The sequence below is a fragment of the Trichosurus vulpecula genome, chromosome 5 (assembly GCF_011100635.1).
Source record: "Trichosurus vulpecula isolate mTriVul1 chromosome 5, mTriVul1.pri, whole genome shotgun sequence".
Lineage (NCBI taxonomy): Eukaryota > Metazoa > Chordata > Mammalia > Diprotodontia > Phalangeridae > Trichosurus > Trichosurus vulpecula.
Window position 1 is genome coordinate 299,979,401 of NC_050577.1, and position 17,296 is coordinate 299,996,696.

General features: G+C 49.3%; 1 protein-coding gene across 1 annotated transcript in view; it reads left to right on the forward strand.

Moving 5' to 3' along the window:
* Positions 1–11,530: 11,530 nt before the first annotated feature.
* The window catches only part of MEI1 (meiotic double-stranded break formation protein 1), a 72,613-nt gene continuing 66,847 nt past the window's right edge, over positions 11,531–17,296 (forward strand). The window contains exons 1-2 of the mRNA XM_036760284.1: positions 11,531–11,698; positions 14,467–14,590. Of these exons, the coding sequence (XP_036616179.1) occupies positions 11,531–11,698; positions 14,467–14,590 (292 nt within the window). The remainder of the gene's footprint in view (positions 11,699–14,466; positions 14,591–17,296) is intronic.

The following is a 17,296-nucleotide window of genomic DNA, read 5'->3' on the forward strand; positions in this document are numbered from 1 at the left end:
GGCTTGTATCCTGTATTGGGCCTGGCTCCTAGTATAGGCAGTGCTACAGTCCTGAACCCAATGCCAGTAAAGAGTCCCCCTTTAATCTCCTTCTGACCAGTTGTCTAAGCCCCTTTCCATCTACGGGCTGAGAGCTACTGAAACTGCTGCTGCTGCTGATTCAGTTTCCCCCACGGCCTACTGCAGAGGAAACAGGTGCCTGGAGACTTGTTGCTGTCTTGACAGGTATTGCCTGTGCTGTGCTCCTCTCTCACAGGTAGGAAAGGTCTATACCTTTTCTGCTGACCTTCTAAATTGTCTTGGTCTGGAAAATTGTTTCACCTTTTGTTGGTGGTTCTGCTCCAGAATTCACTTGGAGGCATTATTTTAAAGTTTGTTTGGAAGGGAATTTGGGAGAGCTCAGGCAAGTCCCTGCCTTTTCTCCTATACTACCTTTAACCTGGATTAACAACCTGTAACAACCTCCCAATTGACCTCCCTGGGCTCTTTCCAGTCTATCCTCAGCTGCCATAGTGATTTTCCTAAGGCAAACATCTTACCATGTCACTGCCCTTCTCGATAAATTCCAGTGGCTCCCTATTACCTCAAGGTTCAACCGATCAACAAGCATTTGTTAAATGACTTCTACGTGCCAGTCCTCTTCTAGGCACTGGAGATCAAATGCGAACTTTTTTGCTTGGCATTTAAACCCTCACAACCTAGAACCAGTCTACATTTCTGGGCCTATAGCACTTTACCCCATTTTGAGCATTCAGTGCTTCAGTCCAACTGGATTTCTTGCTGGTCCTCACATTGGGCATTCCTTTGCCCAGCAAGGCAACTTTGCACAGTCTTGTCCTCCATGCCCTCCTTTGTCACCTCCATCTCTTAGAATCCTGAGCTTCCTTCAAAGCTCGGTTAAAGCATCACCTTCTCCCTGAGGCCTTTCCTGCTCTCTGTGGCTGCTAATATCTCATCTGCCAGTTTGCTTCATGTTGGCATTGTATACACTTACATGTGTCTGTGTCTTCCACTACAGAAGGTAAGCTCCTGGAGGGCAGGGAATATTTTTTGTCTTTAGGTCCTCAGAGCCTAGTACAAGGCCTGCCTGGCACATAGAAAGTCCTTACTAAAAGCTTGTTGATGGATTCTTCTCTGCCCAACCATGCCACTGAGTCCAAAGATAATGAACACCCACTAGAGGTAGGGCCCTATGGTGGGGTGGGGAATGGAAGGGGCTAGAACATGAAAATAATGGAGACTTGGTGCTAGGTAGGATGAATGTGTTTGCTACAGAAGTATTTCCTCCTCTGGAAAATGAGGATTATATTTATCTGCACCACAGGGCTGTGGTGAGGAAAGTGCTTTACAAACTGTAGAAATGTGAGCTCTCATAGACTAGAACAGACAAAGAGTGGAGAAAATCTGCAGTCAAGGCAGATAGTAACAAGACCCACAGGGAACAGAGGAGGGCTGACTTACATGCACTGTTACAGAGATAAGTCAGAGAGCTTGTAGGATTTAGAGCTGGCAAAGTCTTCAGGGATCATTTTAGCTAACTCTATCACTTTATAGTTGAGGAAACAGGCTTGGCATGGGGGAGAGACATCTCCCATGTGGCATAGCTAGAATGTGGGAAAGCCAGGGGTCAGGCTCCCAGAGGGCTACACTGGCTATTAGGTTCTATAGGAGGTAAGGGTGTGGAGGAAGGGGCCGTGGCAAGTCCATCCTCTGTCCTGACGCTGTCTGCCTTCTCCATCCCACAGGTGTCACTGCTGAAGAGGGCGGTGCCCCCCTGGTACCACTTAGCCATCCCTGTGCCATCTCCTGGGCTCTCCATCTGTCCCTGCACACAAAAGCGCCTGGAAATCCATGTCCAGAAGTTAGTCCACCGGCAAAAGTGGGGACCACCCCAGAAGCTCCGGGACTCCTGGGCCCAGTTCCTGCTCTCCCAGCTGTCAGGACACACAGGACTTGAGAAGTCTGGTGAGCCTGGTGTCTGCTCCCCACTCTTCCCGAGCACCTGTAGGTGTCTGGAGGAATACCATAAGGAGCTACACATCTTGGGGGGCTGGCGGTTTGCTTGGGGGCTCTACAACATCCAGGCTCAACTTCTCTACAAGGTCCCCCTGTCCCAAGTCCTGGAGGGGCCGGGCTGGATGGAGCAGGCCCCGGTGAGAACATCTGTCATCCTTCCAGAACCTCTCCCAGTCTCAAAGGAAATCCGCATTCCTGATTCCCCACTGGCTCTTGAGAGGATACCTTGCCACTCTCTGCTGTCCATTGAAGGGCCATGCATGCCTGTGGATCAGCTTGTGGAAGGGCCTGAAGCACAGGATCCAGAGAGAGAAGACCAGCAGCTGACCAGGGATGAAGGCACCCTGACGACCCGGGCCTTGGGAGTGGAGGAGGGGCTGGTTGCAGGTGAAGATGTTTTAGAGGCTGGTTCTCAAACCGATTTCTCAGGATGGGAGAGTCATACCTATAAAGATACCAGCTTCCCATGGGGCCCAGCTTTGGAAGACGCTGACTCAGAAGCCTCAGAACAGGAACTGGAGGCTGCTGAGGGGTCCCCTGATACCACTCCTCTGACACAGCCACTGGTGCAAATGTGGGAGGGTCTCCAGCCCCCTAGAAGGGAGGAAAGTCTTCAAGACATCCTTGAGGACTTCCCTGGAAGGGGGCACAGGGCAGGAGGTGGCATTGGTTTCATGCCAGGTCAGTATCAACACCAGCGTGGCCAAGCTGGGGGTACTACTCTGGAGCTCAGCCACCATGATACAACTCCCCCAGGGTGGAGTGAAGAAAGCCAGACTCTGAATCCTCTTCCCCTTTTTGCTATGCCCCCAGAAGAGAGTGACTGTGCCCCAACACCCTCAGATGCCAATTCCAAGGAAGTTACATCGACTCACACTGTGCCCCCAAAGCGGCCAACCCTAAAGAAGAGCTCCCGGCTCCTTTTGGAATCCCTCATGCGACGTAAGATCGCCCACCTGAAGTGGGGTCTCCCACGAAGGATCCAGGAGTCTGAGTGGTTGTTTCAGCTGATGGGGCCCTCTTCACCTTCTAATACTGGCATGCAGTGCTCCAGCCCAGAAAAGGAGGACACCAGTAAGGAAGAGTCAAAGACCCAAGAAGGTGAGCCTAACCTGGGAGAGATGACAACCCATAGTACCTGCGAAGCAGGGGGGATCCCCACCTGTCAGGACCCGAGCCTTCCAAAGACTGCCAGTGGCACTCCTGACTCTGTGCTACAGCCATTTATCCAATTCAAGGAGAGACTCAAGTGCCAAGAGGAAGAAGCCCGGAAGCTGCCCATGCCACTCAGAAAGAGGAAAGACAAAAATGACCCAGGTTGTCCAGACATGAGGGGCTTCTCCATCAGCCTGGATGGAGCTAAGGGGCCCAAACAGTCCTCAAACCTCTGGGGGCTGCAAGATCTCTGTGATGAGGCTCTGTCTCGGGCCATGCTGCCAATCAGCCCAGACTGTCCCCTAGGAGGTGCTACTAGGGAACAGATAGGATTCAGCACCAAAGACTCCCCACCCGTCATGGCCAGGGAGTGGAGAGGCAGTCAGGAGGCTACAGAGGAGGCCTCTCCCAGAAGCAGGCGGAGCAGCTCAGAGTCAAGGCCGGGCCCTTCTAACGCAGCCCAGGAAGTCTTTGCGAAGCTGGGGAGCCCAGGTCCTGGGGTCAGCATGAAGGATTGGCCCCAAGATCCCTGCAAAAAGGAGCTGAACACAAAGGTCTTCCAAGACAGCCAGGCTCTGCCCTGGGCAATGGTGTGTCACTGGTCTATGCCTTCAGGCTCTCAATCGCAGAACATGAGTGATTCTGGTGGGGACACCCTCCAGAGCCACAGCTCAGAAGTTCACCTCTTGCCAGTAGAACAGAGAAAAAGGATTTCTTGGTCTCAGGGAGGCAAGATGCCTGAGTCAGGGTCTTCCTCTTATTCCCCAGGCAGGACCAAAGGACCTTTTCGAACTGTAGCTATGAGACTGGGCACGGCCTTTATGAATAAGATGCCCTGGTCTCCGAGGCAAGCCAGCTCAGCAACCTCTGTCTCCAGCCACAACCAAGGCCAAGAGGATCCTGACCTCCTAAGAAGGGCTGGGAGCTCAGGAATACCCCAGGATGGGCTCCCTGGGAGATCCTGGGACAGAGAAGAGGTTGAAGGGTCTAACCACAGAGGATTCACCAGGGGCTGTGCTTCCCTGGACTTGGAAAGGGACTCTCCATCCCCAGATCAATCCTTCTGTGATGACGGGACAGGGGGATCATCAGCACAGACCGCTCGGAGTGAACAAATACCTACAAAATCCAGCTGGGTTAAGCGACTGAGAGGTCTTTTAACCCGGCTCAACTTCCACAAATAGGCCCTAGATTCAGATCTTGTGCCAGAGAATGCCTGGTGTTTCCTGCTTTGTCAAGAGACAAAGCTTCTAGTAAAAGTTGCTTTTTCAGGCTTTTCTTACTTGTGGGTTTTTCCTCCATTAGGTTGCATGATCCTTTGGGGTTCACAGACTTAGAACCAGAAGGGTCCTCAGGGGTCATCTGGGCCAAAACCCTCATTTTACAGATAGGTAAACTGAGACCTACTCCCCTCCCCCGAGAAGTCAAGCAACAGACTCAAGGTCACAAAAGAGGTACAGAATAAGGCTTTGAATCCGGGTCTCCTGATTCCAAACCCCACACTGCTTCTCTGATGAGACCCCATGTTGTTGAGAACACTGTACTTAACTGCGGGAGGAGCAGGTCAGGAGAGAAAATCAATAAGCTGGTGGTCGGAGGAGGGTGGGGACCCAGAGCTGGGGAGACATCTTTTAGAAGAAGAAAATGAGTAAGGGGCTTGTGGGAGGTGGGAGGCTGAACGATCTGAAGATACCAGGCAAAAGAGGGCATGATTGGGTAGGGGGTCAAGAAGCTACAGGGAAAGAGATGTCAGCTCAACGTATAAAACGATTCTGTAGCTTCTGAATCAGCGCTATTGAATGGGGATGGGAAGCACCCCAGACGTGTGAACTGGGGTTGTTTCTATTGGCATGTGGCCCTGGCATTCCTGCAAAGATGACTTCCTGGCCCTTTGAATTGTGCTCAAACCACAACAGTGAAAAGAGATGCACAAGTTTACAAAAGCCTGGTTGGTGGCGCCCTAAGCTAGGAGAAGTTCTTTGCTCCGAATACAGAGGATGAGATCAGTCATTAGGGCAGGAGTTCTTAACCTGAGGACCACGAACTTGTTTTTTAAAAAGTTGGTAATTATTTTCATGTAATTGGTTTCCTTTCCAAGCTGATGTAAAATTTTATTTTATTAAATTAAAAATATGAATCTGAGGACTCCAAAGGCTTCCCCAGATTGCCAGGAGGGATCCATACCTAAAAAAAAATGTTAAGAGGCTTCTAGGTGGTGCTGCAGATAGAGCCCAGGCCTGGAGTCAGTAAGTCCTCAGTTCAAATCCTGCCTCAGACACTTACTAGCTGTGTGACCCTGGATGAGTCACGCTACCTTTGCTTGCCTCAGTTTCCTCATCTGTAAAATAGAGGGGACAATAATAGCCCCTACTTCCCAGGGCTGTTGAGATAATATATGTAAAGTGCTTGGCAAACCTAAAGGGCTAGATAAATGCCAGTCAGTCAGAGGAATGAACGTGCCGACTTAGAACCGGGGAAGCTGGGTTCAAGACTCTTCTCCTAACCTGTAAAATGGAGTTCTTCCCACTGGCATTCCTAAGAGTGACTGTGAGGAGAGGACGTTGTACAAGCTCCTATTTCTATAACACTCAAAAGTGAACACGACGCCATCTGCACAACAAGCCAATAGCAGTAGAGGTAACGGAGAGGGAGATGGCCTCCAAGTCAGGAAGTCCTGGGTTCAAGTCCTGGGCAGGTATTTAAAGTCTGCGCCAGAGGGAGTACTTAATCTGCATTGGCTTGGGAAGTTTTGAAGATCTAGTCCAGCCGGGACACAGCCCTTAGAGTCAAGAAGACCAGGATTCAGGCCTCACCTTTGACATAAATGGCATCAGAGAAGCGCTCGGTCATCACGGTCACTGCTCACTGGATGCCGTGACCGGACGAGTCAGTGAGAGAGGCTGCAAGGAGTCTCCACACCACGACTTCCTCATGCTGATGCTTACTGTTTCACACAAGTGATTGTGCAAACTTGGGGAAGGTAGAGGAACATGGCGAGAGTCACCTAGTACCCACTGCTTAACTGGTAAACTTGGGTCAATCTGGCCTCAGACACCAGCTGTGTGACTCTGAGCAAGGCATGTAGCCTCCATTTCCCCATCTGTAAAATGAGCTTGAGAGAAAAATGGTCAACCACTCCAGTATTTCTTTTTTTTTATTATTTAATATTTTATTTTCAACATCGATTTACAAAAGATTTTGAGTTACAAATTATCTCCCCATTTCTACATTCCCCTCACTCCAAGATGGCATATATTCTGATTGCCCCGTTTCCCATCAGCCCTCCCTTCTGTCGCCCCATTCCTCCCCATCCCCTTCTTCTTACTTTCTTGTAGGGCAAGATAGATTTCTATGCCCCATTCCCCATATATCTTATTTCTCAGTTGCATGCAAAAACAACTTTTTTTTTGAGCATCTGCTTTTAAAACTTTGAGTTCCAAATTCTCTCCCCTCTTTCCTTCCAACCCACCCTCCCTAAAAAGGCAAGCAATTCAACATAGGCCACACATGTATCATGTAAAACACTTCCACAATACTCATGTTGTGAAAGACTAACTATATTTCCCTCCATCCTATCCTGTCCCCCTTTATTCAATTTTCTCCCTTGACCCTGTCCGTTTTCAAGTGTTTGCTTTCTATTACCTCCTCCTCCTATATGCCCTCCCTTCTACCATCCCCCCTTTTTATCCCCTCCCCCTACTTTCCTGTGGGGTAAGATACCCAATTGAGTGTGTATGTTATTCCCTCCTCAAGTCAAATCTGATGCGAGCAAGATTCACTCATTCCCCCTCATCTGCCCCCTCTTCACTTCCAACAGAACTGCTTTTTCTTGCCACTTTTATGTGAGATAATTTACCCCATTCTATCTCTCCCTTTCTCCCTCTTTCAATATATTCTTCTCTCACCCCTTAATTTTATTTTTTTAGATATCATCCCTTCATATTCGACTCACCCTGCTCTCTCTCTCTCTCTCTCTCTCTCTCTCTCTCTCTCTCTCTCTCTCTATATATATATATATATATAGATATATGTATGTATGTATGTATGTATATTCCCTTCAACTATCCTAACACTGAGAAAGGTCTCATGAATTATACACATCATCTTTCCATGTAGAAATGTAAATAAAACAGTTCAACTTTAGTAAGTCCCTTATGATTTCTCTTTCTTGTTTACCTTTTCATGCTTCTCTTGATTCTTATGTTTGAAAGTCAAATTTTCTATTCAGCTCTGGTCTTTTCATTGAGAAAGCTTGAAAGTCCTTTATTTTATTGAAAATCCATATTTTGCCTTGGAGTATGATACTCAGTTTTGCTGGGTTGGTGATTCTTGGTTTTAATCCTAGCTCCTTTGACCTCCAGAATATCATATTCCAAGCCCTTCAATCCCTTAATATAGAAGCTGCTAGATCTTGTGTTATCCTGATTGTGTTTCCACAATACTCAAATTGTTTCTTCCTGGCTGCTTGTAGTATTTTCTCCTTGACCCGGGAACTCTGGAATTTGGCTACAATATTCCTAGGAGTTTTCTTTTGGGGTTCTTTTTTCAAGGGATGATCGGTAGATTCTTTAAATTTCTATTTTACCCTCTGGTTCTAGAATATCAGGGCAGTTTTCTATAATAACTTCTTGAAAGATGATGTCTAGGCTCTTTTTTGATCATGGCTTTCAGGTAGTCCAATAATTTTTAAATTATCCCTCCTGAATCTATTTTCCAGGTGAGTGGTTTTTCCAGTGAGATATTTCACATTGTCTTCCATTTTTTCATTCCTTTGGTTCTGCTTTACAGTATCTTGATTTCTCATAAAGTCTAATTAGCTTTCACTTGCTCCAATCTAATTTTTAAGGTGGTATTCTCTTCAGTGGTCTTTTGGATCTCCTTTTCCATTTGGCTAATTCTGCCTTTCAAGGCATTCTTCTCCTCATTGGCTTTTTAGAGCTCTTTTGCCATTTGGGTTAGTCTATTTCTTAAGGGGTTATTTTCTTCAGTATTTTTTGGGGTCTCCTTTAGCAAGTCATTGACTTGTTTTTCATGGTTTTCTTGCATCACTCTCATTTCTCTTCCCAATTTTTCCTCTTCTTCTCTTACTTGCTTTTCCAAATCCTTTTTGAGCTCTTCCGTGGCCTGAAGCCAATTCATATTTTTCTTGGAGGCTTTTGATGTAGGCTCTTTGACTTTGTTGACTTATTCTGGCTGTATGTTTTGATCTTCTTTGTCACCAAAAAAAGATTCTAGAGTCTGAGTCTGAGTCTGCGTCCTTTCTTGCTGCCTGGCCATGTTCCCAGCCAACTACTTGACCTTTGAGCTTTTTGTCTGGGTATGACTGCTTGTAGAGTAGAGAGTGCTTTGTCCCAAGTGTTAGGGGCTGTGCTGCTATTTTCAGAGCTACTTCCACACAGCAAGCTCTGCCACAGCAGCACTCCTCCTCCTGCAAGAACCGCCAACCAAGATTGCAACCGAGATCCAAGCAGGAGAACCCTGCCTCTGCACCAGCAAATCACTCCCTGCACTCCTGCTCTGATCTGCCGCTTGATTCCTCCCACCCTGTGACCCAGGGACTCGGGAAGCAGCCACAGGAGCTTCCTGCTGCTGCCACTGCCATGCCACCTCCGCCACCCCCAGGGCTGGGGCCAGACCTCTCTTACCCCTATATAGCAGTTTTCCCACTAACCTGTTCTGTGGCTTTTGGAGTTTGTAGGTTGAGAAGTCTGGTAACTTCCACAGCTCAATGATTCATGGCCCTCAGGCCTGCTCCAGCCCACTCCTGGTCTGGTCTGTGCTGGCGTGACCCAGTCTGGGCTGCACTTCGCTGCCAGCACTGTTCGATAGACCCTTCCCAGTGACTATCCAGGCTCTCCTGGGCTAGAGACCTGCTTCCCTCTGCTATTTCATGGGTTCCGCAGCTCTAGAATTTGTTCAGAGCCATTTTTTTGCAGATGTTTGGAGTGATTTGGGGCACAGCTTAAGGAAGTCCCTGCTTTCCAGCCGCCATCTTGGCTATGCCCCCCCCCAACTCCAGTATTTCTGCCAAGAAAACCCCCAATGGGTCACCGAGAGGCGGACACAACTTAACAACAATATAATCCTTTGTCTTTTAAAGCCCTCCATAACCTGACCCCTCCTACCTTAGTCTTACACTTTGTACAGTCTGTGTTCCAGCAAAACCATCTTTTTGGCTGTGGCTGGCTCGCACACTCCATCTCTTGCCTCTGGGTCTTTTCTCTGGCTTTCCTCAGGCTTGGAATGCTCTCCTTCCTCTCTCTGACTTTCCTCAAGAATCAGCTCAAATCCCACTTTCCCATGAGGCTTTCCCTAGTCTTTCCCCCTCCCACCCCCGTTAGTGGGCTTCCTCCTCTGAGTTCACCTTCCATTTATGCTGTAGATTACCTAGGTCTTTCTTTGGGGGTGTCTTTTTCTTTTTTTGTTGGTTGTCACCCCCATTAGAATTTGAACAGATTTTTGGGGGGTCTCTCTTTGTATCTCTAGCACTTAGCACAGTACCTGGCACAGAGTAAACATTTAATCAACGCTTGTTGAGTGACTAATACCTGTGACTTTCCAGATTAAAACAGTAACCTTTGGCCCCTGGCCATTAGAATATAATCGACCTCAGTATCAAATGAGGTATTATGTGATACAGCATCTCTCACTGAGTGGATATAAAAGGTCTATTAAAGATTAAGATTAAAAGATAAAATGTAAACTGCATGAGGGCAGGGGTTCCTTCTGTTTTGTATATACATCTTTAACACTAAATACACGCTTTTCATTTATTCATTTTGTGGATATTGTGGAAGAGCTTGCTCCACAGCTTCTGACCTAAATGTCTTCCCTTCTGTCCACTCCTATGATCTTCCCTGAGTTAAACATCATCAACTAAAGTCCTGGATTATTTTAACAGCTGCTGGTGGGTCTGCCTGATAACAAGTCTCTCCCCACTTCAATTTATCCTCCATTTAGCCACTAAAATGATTTTCCTAAAGTCCAACCATGTCAACTCCTCTCCACACCCCCCCACTTCCTCCCACCAAATAAACTTCAGGGACTTCTCATCCTCTCCATGATCAAATACAAAATCCTTTGTTTGGCATCCAAAGCCCTTCATAACTGAGTGGAATACTGAAATAGTGAAGCCCACCTCCCCCAGCATGGGAAAAGACCTTGTCTCTCCTACCATCCATCCCCCCCACCCTGCACCCCTCCTATATTTAGAAACTGCTCTGCTGAGAAAGTAGAGATAAGACATTACATCAGTAGACAGACAACTGCAAGGTCCTGTTTTATCTAGCTTTTACTGCCTTTTCCCTGGTCTCACGCCTGTCTTTTTGTTCTTTGTCTCTGTTGCTGGGGAAAGATTTAGAACGTGAGCTCCGAATCCAATCAATGGGAAGAGGAGCCAGTAGGGGTGGGGGAACTCTGCGTTAGGGTCTATGTAACTTGCTTTGAGCTGTATGGGGGGGGGACCCCCCACACACGCTAGCATCATCTCGGGGCATGCTGCAGTGTGTCCTTTCTCATGAGAAAGTAATAAACTCCTTTCCGCCTTTTCTCTCTATATTTTTAACGTGAGTAGTGGTCTCTGACCACACATACTCCTCCGTCCAGTGACACTGGCCTCCTGGCTGTTCCTCAAACAAGACCCCCCATCTCTGGAATGCTCTCCTCCTCTGCCTCTGGCTTTTTCCAAGTGCCAGCTAACATTCCCCCTCCTATAAGAAGCCTTTCCCCACCCCCATTACCGCTAATGCCTTGGCTGTGTTGTCATCTCCAGCTCATCCTGTCTACACCCTCTTGCTAGTTTGGGGCATCCCCACCTCCTATTAGACTGGTGGAGGGAAGGGGCTCTTTCCCCTCCTTTTGTACCCACAGCACAGTGCCTGGCACCCAGTAGGCGCCTAATGAATGTTTGTCGATTGACAGAAAATTTAGTTCTCAGCACTAAAGCGCTCCACGGACCCAGCAGCCGGACCCTCCTCTAGGGGTGCTCTCTCCCCTTGGAACGGGAGCCCCTGGGGGTGGGGCATCCTGGCCCTTGGATTTGGATCCCTCCAGCTTAGCGCACTAAGAGCTTAATAATTGCTTTTCATTCACTGAGACCGTGCACGGGTTGAACCGGCAGGCCTTCAAAGCTCCCTCCAAGCCTGTGATTCTGATCAGATGCGCTCCGAGGGGCTGCGGCTCACGGACGCCTAAGGAATGCTTGGTGACACCGCACGTGGCTCACTAGGCCAGTCTCCACGACGTTCTGGACCGCGCAGGCGCACTTCTCAGAGCCTCGTGTTGGCCCGCTCTCGGCTGTGTGCGCGTGCGCAGAGCCTGCGCGCCTTGCGCTTGAGGAGGTGCTCGAAGTGAGGCGAGGATGGAGGTGAACCCGGAGCTCAGAGGGGACGAGGAGGCAACGGGAGCGGCGCTGCTGCTCTACCAGCGGGCCCATTTCCGGCACGACCCGCGCTGGCTGCTGCCCCGGCCGCCGCACCTCTGCCTGGCCTGCGCCCTGGAGCTGCTGCAGGCCACGAGCGGCGTCTCGGTGCGGTTCTCCATTGCGCCTGCGCTTTCCGAGCCTCCCCAAAGCCTCTCCCTGCTGGCTTTCGCTGCGCCTGCGCTCCCCTCCCCCACCGTTCTCACCGTCGCTTTCCTCTTCTGGAGCTTCCCTACCCACTGCGCCTGCGCCTCTGCCCAAAGCCTCTCCCTCCCTTCGCCCTGCTTTCTCTTCTCTTCTAATGCCCAGTACTGAGGTTTCATCAGCGCTGGCGGTCTATTGATCTTCCTATCGATCTAAGTGTTATTTGTGTTTCATGCACACACATGTACATAAATACATATACACACACAGTTATATTTTTTGAGCCTCATAAGCCTATGAGTAAAAAAAAAAACACAAGTATGGTAGTATCCCCATCTTACAGATGGGGAAACTGAGGCACGCAAAGGTTGACTCGCTCAGGGACGCACAGTAAGTGACTGAGGTGGAATTTGAATCCAGTTCTTCCTGTTTCCAACCCACATAGGCCTCCTCGATAAACCTGGAGCCGCCTTGGATGAGCCCACTGACACCCTTCCTCTTCTCCTGCCCCCTGCCTTTTCTGGCTCCCTACCGGCCCCGCAGTGTAGCGCTCCTCTGGAGTCTCACGAAATCCATTTAGCCACTTTTCAGAAGCAATCCCACAGTACCAACCTCCGGGAACCTTGTGGCTCCCACTCCAGTTAAGCCCCCTTTTCCCCCTTGCCTTTAGCCTCATTCCAAGTACCCCCAGTCCAGCCCCTGCCTAGTACCCGGTCTTGTCAGGCTCAGCTGTTCCTGGAGTTCCTACTTTTCTCTTTCTGTAGACATTCACTGAATGGGCAGGCATCTATTAAGTGCCTACCATGTGCCAGACACTGTACTGGGCACCCAGGCTACACTGTCAGCACTCTGTTCTGCTGTGTGTGGTGTGCCAGGTGAGACAGATTCCTTACCCAGTCCTTCCCTTAGTAACTAATTCACCTGACCAGTAAGCCTTCTCCTGTCCTTAGGTTTGTTTCCCCCCTCCCCCCCCCAGCCCCTGAGCATCCATTCCCTAGGCCATTTAAGCCCCTCCTCAGTGTCTAGCCTTCTGTCAACCCCTGGCACCCAGCTCTCAGTGTCTGCTTCCATTCAGACCCTGTTCTTCCTTCAATACTCGGTCAAACCTTTGGCCTCTTTTCCCTTTCCGAGTCCCCCCTCCGCCCACACCCCCGGCAAAGTCTGGTCTCATAATAATTTTCATTGTAGAGATGAAATAGGTGAGTGAATGACTGTAAGGGGAAGAGAGTTAATAAGAAGGCCAGAGGAAAAAGGAGTAGCTTGAGCTTCTCTGATGTAATGCCCAGACTATTCCCATTTCAGCAGCCAGTGGATTCCTGTTTTGGTTGACTGTTGTGGTTCAATTGTGTCTGACTCTCCATGACTCCATTTGGAGTTTTCTGGGCAAAGATACTGGAGTGGTTTGCCATTTCCTTCTCCAGCCCATCTTACAGATGAGGAAACTGAGGCAGAGTTAAGTGACTTGTCTGGGGTCACTCAACTAGTGCCTGGGGCTGGATTGGAGCTCAGGCCTTCCTGACTCTAGGCTTGGCTGCTCTGGTACAGGTTGCCTGTACCTGTGAGCTTGTGAAGTCATCTGGGTTTCTCTCTGTCTCCTGGAGGCTTTTACGCGTTTCACCACAAGGTGTTACTGCTGTTCCACTCATTCATTTAGTCAGTTGTCAGTGTTTGCTTCCCGATTGTGTTTACTTTTCTTGGAGGCTTCCATTAGCTCATGGGATTTAGAGCCAGAAAAGATGGCAGAGAAAAACTAGGCAAGGGATTCTTAACTTGGGGTCTGTAGATAGATTTCAATGAATGTGGATGGAAAAGGGTTACATCTCCATATTCCCTAATGGTTAGTTTCCTCTGTAACCTTATGTATTTTATGCATTTAAAAACATGATTGTGAGCAAGGGTCCCTAGACCTTACCAGACTGACTGCCGGAGGGGTCTAGGCCACACAGAAGGGGAAGAATCCCTGACCTGCCCAAGTGCAGTCACTTTCAGAGGAGCAGACAAATGCAGTGGGGTAATATGACTTCCTCAGGTTGCTGTGGGTGGTTAGTGGCAGAGCTGGCAATCTAGACCCAGGCCTTCTGATCCCAGACCCAGTCCGTTCCTCCATATATTTTCTGTAACATCTCCTTGTCACACTAGTTGTGTAAACTATACCAGTGCAAAATGGGGAACCCTTTAAAATGGTGGCCCTGATCTGTTGAGTTTAATTAGATGGTTTCTTGTATGTAACCCCAACCTCCCTATGAAATAGACCTTAAGTCAACAACTGTGCTAAGTGCTGGGTCTAATCCCATCCCAGGGACATTTGTTGAGCACCTAACATTTGTGAGGCAAGTGTTCACAGATAGGACTGAGAGGCAGTGGGATGAAGTAGACGGAAGGCTGGCCTTGGAGTCAGGAAGCCCTGAGTTCAAGCCCTGCCCCAACACATACCATATGTGTGATCATGGATAAGTCGCTTGGCCTCTCCTCCTTCCGTACGATTCTGTACAATGCATCAGGGCCTTTGCATCAGCGGAGGGAATTTCTGCCTTTGGACTTCCCAGTCCCAGACCCACTGTCCTGGCTCGGTGTACAAAGGCCTGCCCTGCATTAAGTGTTGGTCACAAGGCTGCCTACTCCATGCCATCTCGTGATGTGACTGTGAAATGGGGAGGAGATGAGAAGAGCCATTTCAGATGTGGCCCTTGCTTACTTGGCCATGGAACACTGTTTTCTTTTTCACCCTCAAGCTGGTGCGCAAGAAGCACATGTTGTCCTGCTTCCATGATGCCCTCACGAGGCACACCACGTCGGTCACTCAGCTCTTGGCTCAGAACGAGACAGTCTGCACCCACCTCATAGGCATCCTTTTTGGTGAGCAAGAGCGAGTGTCTCAAGGGGGCCTTCAGAAGCATCTGACCCAGTGGGGTCCCTGGGGAGGCGTGCCTGGAGATCACTGACATCTACTGGATTTGGTGGAAGGAGGAGGGGGGAGGTGCCTAGGGAGAGGGCCCAGAGAAGTCTATGTCGAGAAATGCCTGTGTTTCTGCCACGTGATGACCCCCCTCCTCTGGGGACCTCAAGTTTGGGGATGTCAGCATAGGCACTAGAAAGGCTGACTTTGTGACTCGCAGGGAGTGAATTCCATCCCACCCTACAAAAGTAAAGTTAAGTGTCTGCTCCTAAGTGGCTATTCAGTTCTGCAAGCACTTATGATGCATCTGCTGTGTGTAAGGCCCTCCACTAGGTGCAGGAGCTTCTCTCCTACTGGATGCCGAGTGCACAGCTGTAGGAAAATCTGAAGTAATCTGAGGGGGGAGAGACCGATAACAGTTGGAGGGACCAGGGAAGGTTTCTTTGAGGAGACAGGACCGGAGTGAGCCTTAAAGGGAGAGGCAGAGATGAGGAAGGAGGAGGACAATGCAGTCACAGGGTGTGGCTTGAATCATTGGGCAGGGGCTGGAGGGGGGTCCAGGAAATAGCCAGCACTACTTGGAGTAAAAGGGAGTCATGTGATAAGGCTGGAGAGGTGTGTGTGGGGGGGCAGAGTGGGGAGAGCTTTAAGTGCCAGACTGAAGAGCGGTGTGGCCAGGCCTGCACCTTTAGGAAGAGTATTTTGACAGTTCTGTGGGAGATGGATTGGGGAAGGGAAAGATTGGAAGCAGGGAGACCAATGAGCCTCAGCAAGAAGGCAGAGGGTGTGTGGATGGAGAGGAAGGCAGATGAGAGCAGCCTGGTGGGGGCAGGATTGTTTTTAGCTCTGGACAATGTCTTATTTATATGTTTTGTTTTTCTACTGCCTTTGTTTCTAAATCTCTCCTTCCATTCCTGTAGCTGTGGAATTAATTAGAACTTCCCATCCTAAGTCTTTCCTTTTCTCACTCCTTCCATCTTCTGTCACTCGCTGAGGCCTGGTTCCCTTTGAAGATACTGTACGCCTGGCCATCCTTTTTGGTCCTGGCTACACCGCCTTCTCTTTCTTTTCAGTTCACTGGCAGGATGCTCCTTGGTCCCCATGGCTGCTTCCAGACTCCTAGAAGTTGCCATTACTTAGTGACTTCTCCTCTTTGAGGTTCATCTTGTCCAAATTTACTCCCCAATCTGGAGCCTAGTGACCATCATCTACAGACCTCCAGGACGTTCTTTCTTCTTCCTCAGCAAAGTTAGTGCCTGCCCCCCAGTTTTCCATCCCTGCCCTCAGACTGTGGACTTCATCGTACATTTGAACATTCCCTTAAATGTGCTAACTTCCCCGTTCCTCTGTCTGTTCAGCTCCTATGAGCTGCGCTTCCTTTCTACTTCAGTTACACACAAGGATGGTCATAGCCTTGACTTTGCCCTCACCCCCAGTGTGCCACTTCCATTTTCATGAGCTCTGAGATTCCTTTGTAATAATTACTTTTTATCATTCTGTCTCTCCCTGTGCCTTATGACCCCAAACGCTGTTATTCATCCTCATGACCTCTGATACCTTCACACCCCCGTACTTTCCCAGGCAGCTGCCCTCCTCTGGCTACACTGTCTTCCTTCCCAATCTCAACCCGTTGGTGAACCATTTCAACTCCACACTATCCTCTGATCTTCAATCCCTTGCCCCCCTTTTTTGGCTTCCCCCCCTCTTATAACACATATGCATGGTTAGGAAAAACAGATTCTCACGTTGTTCATACCCAAAAATGTGTGTCTTCTTCTGCATCTCTAAGCCATCGCTTCTGTCTGGGGGTGAGTAACGTAGACCGTCGGTCCTCTGGAATCGGGGTTGGTCATTGAATCATCCGAGATCTTGAGTCTTTCAGAGTTGTTAGCTTATGTAGCGTTGTTATTGTGGGAGCTGTTCTTCTGGCTCTGCCTAAGTCACTCTGTATTGGCTCATATGAGTCTCACCAGTTTCCCCGACTCATCCCTTTCATCATCCTTAAGCTTGCCCCCTTGTCAGAGGCCTGCCTCCCCAAAGCTCAGTCCTCGATTAGTCTGTCACCTGCCTCCTTTCCTCACCTACAGCAGAGCAGAGCTGGAGGGAGTCGTGAAACCTCTGAATCCATGTTAGCTGATCTCACCTGGGCTCCTCTGGCAGCAAGAAAATCTTACACCACCTGAGTGTCTGTTCCACAGTGGCGATCCCAGACTTCCTCTCAGCTCTCATCTTCCCAGAGCCTCTTTACTCCCAGCTTGTCAGCCCAGGACCTTGCCTTATACTTCACCAAAAGGACTAAGACAGTTTGCTGAGAATGTCCCCTTCTGTTCCTATCTTACATCTCCCCCACTGCATCCACCAGTCTTTGATAGAGAGCTCACCCTTCTCCTTGCCAAGGCCAGCCCCTCTACAAGTACTCTTGAACCCGTCTCCCCCAACAGACTGCCCCACTATCACCCCCACTCTTTAATACTCCGTTCTCCTGTACTTACTGGTTATTCCCTGTTACCTATAGACATGCCCCGTCTCTCCCATTCCTGAAAACCCTCGCTAGACCCCACCCCCTCCACTAACTGCCACCCTCTCCTCCCTCGTCAGCTAAACTCCTTGAAAAGGCTGCTTAATTTGGCTCCTGACTTTACCCTTCAATGATCTGCTCTCTCCAG